Below are 6,694 nucleotides of genomic sequence, written 5' to 3'. Positions count from 1 at the left end.
TGGAGTGGGTAAAACAGTACTTATTATAGAATTCATTAACAATGTTGCTAAAGCTCATGGGGGCATATACGTATTTGGTGGTGTGGGTGAACGTACTCGGGAAGTAAATGATCTTTACATGGAAATGAAAGAATCTGGAGTGATTAATGAAGAAAATATTGCAGAATCAAAAGTGGCCCTAGTTTACGGTCAAATGAATGAACCGTTGGGAGCTCGTATGAGAGTTGGTTTGACTGCTCTAAATATGGCAGAATATTTCCGAGATGTTAATGAACAAGACGTACTTCTTTTTATTGACAATATATTCCGTTTCATCCAAGCAGTATACAAAGTATTGGCCTTATTGGGTAGAATGCCTTCCGATGTGGGTTATCAACACACCCTGAGTACCGAAATGGGTTCTTTACAAGAAAGAATTACTTCTACCAAAGAAGGTGCCATAACCTCTATTTAAGTAGTTTATGTACCCACGGACGATTTGACCGACCCTGCTCCTACTACGACATTTGCACATTTAGATGCTACTACCGTACTATCAAGACGATTGGATGCCAAAGGTATTTATCCAGCAGTAGATCCTTTAGATTCACGAATGCGAATGACCTCTCGCGAATGCAAATCTTACACAACCGACCATTCGCGAACGTGGGACACTCATCGCGAACACGTAGGCTAAATGCTCGATGACCCCACAGACCAGCTTCTCTACACAAACGCGAGGTCCCTATCATGAACGTATAGATATAATACCTCAGATCTTCTTGATCGAGGGACGAACATCACAGATGTGAAGGCCAAATTCCAACAACACTCAAACTTCCTTTATGCGAATGCAGGAAACTATACACAAGCAAAATCTGATACTTCAGCTATAACACTAAGTCCAATTCTAGTCCGTTAAACATACAGAATCCTCCTGAGGACCTCGAGACCTCAACCAAACATACCAACAAGTCCTAAAATATCATACAAACTTAGTCGAGCCTTCAAATCACATCAAACAATGCTAAAAACGCGAATCACACTCCATTTCAAACTTAATGAACTTTAAAACTTGAAACTTCTCAAACCGATGACGAAACATATCAAATCACATTCGATTGACTTCAATTTTTGCACATAAGTCATATTTGACATTATGGTCATATTCCAACTTCCGGAATCGGAATCCAACCCCGATGTCAAAAAGTCCACTCCTAGTCAAACTTCCCAAAAATTCAACTTTCGCCATTTCAAGCCTAATTCATCCACGGACTTCCAAATCACAATACGGACACGTGCCTAAGTCTAAAATCAGCCACCATATCTAACGGAACCGATAAAACTCCATTTTGGAGTCGTTTTCACTCAATTCCAACCACGGTCAAATTTCTAGAACTTAAGTTTCCATTTTAGGGACTAGGTGTCCCAAACCACTCCGAAACCAAAAACAAAACCTTCCGTTAAGTCACATAAGCATAAAATGATATGGGAAAACCAGTAAATAGGGGATCGAGGCTAATACTCTCAAAACAACCGGCCGGGTCGTTATATCCTCCCCTTTTTAAAACAATCGTTCGTCCTCGAACGAGCATAGAGACATACCTGAAGTGGTGAAAAGATGAGGATCATGGCTGCGCATATCATCCTTGGTCTCCCATGTCACCTCCTTGATTGGTTGACCCCTCCACTGAACCTTCACTGAAGCAATGTTCTTTGACCTCAGCTTTCGAACTTGCCTATCAAAAATAGCCACCGACTCCTCAACATAAGATAAATCTTTGTCCAATTCGACTGAGATGAAATCTAACACATGAGACAGATCACCATGATACTTCGGGAGCATAAACATATGGAATACTGGATGAACTCCTGCTGGACTGGGGGACAAGGCAAGCTCAGAAGCAACCTCCCCAACTCGCCGCAACACCTCTAATGGGTCAATAAACTTGGGGCTCAGCTTGTCCTTCTTCCCAAACCTCATAACCCCCTTCATGGGCGAAACCTAGAGCAAGACCCGCTCTCCAACCATGAATGCAACATCGCAAACCTTCCGATCCGCATAACTCTTCTGTCTGGACTGGGCTGTGCGAAGTCGATCCTGAATCACCTTAACCTTCTCCAAAGCATCCTGAACCAAGTCTATACCCAATGGCCTAGCCTCGCCCCGCTCATACCAATCCATGGGAGACCGACACTGTCTACAATACTAAGCCTCATATTGTGCCATCTGAATGCTTAACGGATAACTATTAGTGTGGGAAAACTCCGCAAGTGGCAAGAACTGATCCCAAAAAGCCCCAAACTTCATCAAACAAGCACGAAGCATATCCTCCAGTATCTAAATAGTGCACTCGGACTGTCCGTCCATCTGAGGGTGAAATGTTGTTCTTAACTAAACCCGAGTACCTAACTCATATTGTATGGCCCTCTAGGACTGCGATGTAAACTGTGTACCCCGGTTAGAGATGATAGATACCGGCGCGCCATGAAGCCTGATAATCTCGTGGATATAAACTCGAGCCAGCTGCTTGGAAAAATATGTAGTCATCACTGGAATGAAATAAGTTGACTTGGTCAACCTATCCACAATCACCCAAACATCACCAAACTTCCACTGAGTACATGGAAGCCCAACGATGAAATCCATAGTTATTGATGACGTCCATATACAATACTAAAAAGTAAATGGACAAAGTCGCAAGCAATATAATTTACCCAACTATGAGTTGGGGTCGAATCCCACAGAGAACAATATGTAGGCGATTAGGAGTGTAAGAGAATTATCACTTATTATGCAATGCCAAACACTAACAAGGATGATTGCGAAAATATTATAGCTAAATGCAAAAATATAAGCTAACCTAGAAAGCAAGTAAAACGATCAATGGCTACAAGTATGGATACATGGGAAATTACACTCAAGTAACGATCCAATGTATTTCACGATTTTACAAATATGAGCGAGTTTATGTTAATTAGCCTCGGGTAATAGTTCTATATTAGCTTCTTCCAATGACTAATAAGACTTCCTAATTGAATTATCCCTAAAAAAATTAAGAGATTAAGCACACCCGAATATGGCTACAAGTAGTCCAATCCTATCCCTAGGTAGAATCTATAAAGTGAGGGTTAAAGCCTCAAGTTCTTATTAATTAATCTTTCCCAATCCCAAATTATATTTCTCAAAATTAATTCGAAGGTAATGAGCGAGTCCTAGGGTTATCTAATCCTTTTGGAAATATTAAAGAACAAGTATAATTAAAGAAACAATAATTCACTTCATAATAAATAAAAATCGTTCAATACATAAGCACAAAAGGATATTTAATCCATACTTTAAACATCAATATTCGCATAAACAAGATTCAAGTATTGGAATAAATACTACACACTTAGGTATACAATACAAAGCAAGGAAATGAAGAAATGAACATAAATGGGTAAGAAATTCTCAACTAAAAGCTTCAAATCTTCAAGACCAAGTGTGTGTGCAAGAACCCTAGCTTCCAAAACTTTTTTCTCTCTAGTCTATGGACTAAAAATAAGCCAAAAGATATGCCAAAGATGAGCTAGGTCGTGTATTTATGGGTTTTGTGTTGAGGAGATGTGAATCTTAAAAATAATTAAAGGTAAAATCTTTTCAGCATCCTTCTCTACCAAGAAAAACGTTTTACTTTTAATTCTTTTTAAGAGCATTTTCATACTTTTGTCGGTCAAATCATTGTCTGAATCCGAAGAAATATCACCAATATAACATTAAGCTTGTACGGATCAGACTTGGAGGAAAGTTTAGAACAAAACTTCCTATAATCTTTGTCATCATAGAGTCTTATGATCCCCGCTTTATGGGAACTGCCACGACCAACGGAAAACATTTCGTCTTCATCAACGTTGTCACTATCAATCAAACTTCTTTTCCTCTTGGAAAATGAAGTAGAGAGTTCCTCTATAACCTCTTTTATCTACTTAGGAAATGTTAAAATCCTACCTACACCATCACTATTTTGAAACACATGTCGTTGCCTTCTCATTATCATTGTAGCTATAGAGATCAACAATTGATCAAAGACACACCCTGTCAGGTACTGTATCCAAGTTATTCTCTGTATCCAAGTTCATCCCGAGTAATAGTACCACGAGGATAATCACCAAAGCCACCAGACAGCTTTATGATGCCAATGAAGCAAGATGAGCTATTCAATGAAACTCGTATTGTAAAGAAGAAGAAAGAGACTGATTCAGAAAGGAGGGTCGAGCCTCGACTATATACATGTAAGTTTTTTACTTTTCATTAAGTATTTTGATTTACTTTTATATAAATTTTGAAATACTAATTCAATATATATAATTTTTCATATAGGTTCGCTTCACATGCAGCTGACGTGGGGGAATTCATACGCAGTCAACCACCTAATGAATCGGGCGAGGCAATCCAACTTTCGGACGAGGATGCTGAAAGAACACTCCTTGAGTACTTTATATACTTTCTCAAGACTTATATATACATATTTTTCTCTTTTTTTCTTAATATAACTATTTTCTTTTGGAGTTTGAGTAACACCATATGAACAACTTTGAGGTACATGTTTCTACCCTCAACGTACAATATTACCAATTTCCAACTTGACACCAACACCTCAAAGTTAGGTTTTTAGCCTCATTTTCAATACTCAAGGAGGGACGGGTTCAAAAGAGGAAATTATTTCACAAAAGGGTAAAGGTTTGTAATTAGATGGCCAAAGAAAAGGTTAAAGGCTCAAATGGGGTAATTAGTAATAATATTTATGCAATGGTAGACTTGAAAGGCCAAAGAGGCTTTTTTAAATATCACAAAGATGCCTAAGGTCATCCTTCCAACCAAACATAATTAACATTAGCATCGAAAGACCAACCGGGCAAGTTCTAGATGATAGAAGTAAACACAAGAATTATTTATAACAAAAACTAACACACATGTCACATGAATTAATTAAGACGGATCAATTTCACTTCTTAATAAGAGAATCTAGAACAATATCATGCCAACTAGTGGGCAAATAGTCACCAAAAGAGCCAAAAAGTTATCACAAAAATTATTCTTCCCCATACAACTTACTTTTTCAATTTAAAACCAAAATTCGGAGGGGTATTCTTAATTCACACTTCACATACAAAAGACTAATTTTATTAGTACCAAATAATCCAAAAGTCTCCATATAACAAAACAAGACTAATTCACTCTAGAAAGTCTTCACGCCATCCATCATAGGAAAAAGTCACCTGGTTCAACACAAAAATGTTCCTCGGAAAAGAACCGAAAGAAAATAAAATAATCAAAACTACTAAAAAAAATATCAAAAGCAACTAATACTAAAGGAGCAAAAATAACATAAACTTAAAACTACTAAAGAATAAATAAAGAAGATGATAAGCAAGAGTGCATGTTAAGCAATAATAAAACAAGCCCGGCAAGGGCACACAATATCCATACCACAACAATAAGCCCGGCAAGGGCACAAGTGAAGCATCAATATATAAACAAAGTGTACTCCCTAAAGCCACCCCCCAACTAAAAACACTGCAGTGTCCTCACTGCACACTATCCAAATAAAAATAAAAGTAGTTTGAGGGTCTCCCTGAGGTCTGCATCAGACTAGCAAACTGCGAGAGGAAGGCTAATCATTGCCGTGGAGAACTCTCGGCCTCATCAACATGTGTATCATCAACATCACCACAAGCAGCATTCGAGATGAAGGAATACTCCTCGCTATTATTGGCATCCCCAACTGGTATCTTCCTGTCCGGCTACCCCCATTTGAATATGACCTTGATGCCCCAAATTGTCTTTCCCATAATTAATTCGAAGTTAATGGGAAGTCCTAGGATTAGCTAATCCCTTTGGAAAAATTAAAGAACAAGAATAATTAAAGAAATAATAACTCACTTCATAATAAATAAAAATCATTCAATACATAAGCACAACAAGATATTTCATCCACACTTTAAACATGAATATTTGCATAAACAAGATTCACGTGTTGGAATAAATACTACACACTTAGATATACAATACAAAGCAAGAAAATGAAGAAATGAACATAAATGGGTAAGAAATACTCAACCAAAAGCTTCAAATCTTTAAGACCAAGTGTGTGTCCAAGAACCCTAGCTTCCAAAACTTGTTTCTCTCTAGTCTAAGGACTGAAAATAAGCCAAAATATATTCCAAAGATGAGCTAGGTCGTGTATTTATGGGTTTTGAGTTGAGGAGATGTGAATTTCCATGTCTGCCCAGGTTTGAAGCCCGTTGGCCACACATGCGAAAGCATCAACGCAGGTGCGCCTCCGCAGATGCGGGTGGCCTCTCACAGAAGTGACATTTCATGAAATCGGTCTACTCCGCAGAAGCACTCCGCCGAAGCGATTCTTCAACCGCAGAAGCGGTCGCAACGAAAATTGCATAATTCGCAGATGTGCCTTTTTCCTTGCAGATGCGAGATCGCATAAGCGCATAGTGTTCTGTAGATTCGGAATCACTGAAGGGATGTGCACTTTTTTTACTCATTTTTTGCTCAATTCCACGTCAATTGAATTCAACTCTCTTCATGGCATCATTTACCTGAAAATTTAGCAGTACACACCATAAACAACCTCATATTACAATTAAAGGACACAAAAAGTAAAGAAAAGAGACTAGAATAAATGGTAAAATCACCACTCATCAGTGATCTGCT

General features: G+C 38.3%; 1 protein-coding gene across 1 annotated transcript; it reads right to left on the bottom strand.

Annotated features, from left to right (window-relative positions):
• Positions 1 to 811: 811 nt before the first annotated feature.
• LOC138883451 (uncharacterized) lies at positions 812 to 1,975 on the bottom strand. Its single transcript, XM_070164139.1, has 2 exons — positions 1,585 to 1,975; positions 812 to 840 (listed from the first exon to the last, which is right to left on the bottom strand). The coding sequence occupies exons 1-2, from the start codon at positions 1,973 to 1,975 to the stop codon at positions 812 to 814; spliced, it is 420 nt and encodes a 139-aa protein (XP_070020240.1).
• Positions 1,976 to 6,694: the final 4,719 nt, after the last annotated feature.

This window comes from Nicotiana sylvestris, chromosome 12 (genome assembly GCF_000393655.2).
Source record: "Nicotiana sylvestris chromosome 12, ASM39365v2, whole genome shotgun sequence".
NCBI lineage: Eukaryota > Viridiplantae > Streptophyta > Magnoliopsida > Solanales > Solanaceae > Nicotiana > Nicotiana sylvestris.
This window is presented reverse-complemented; position numbering and strand designations above follow the sequence as displayed.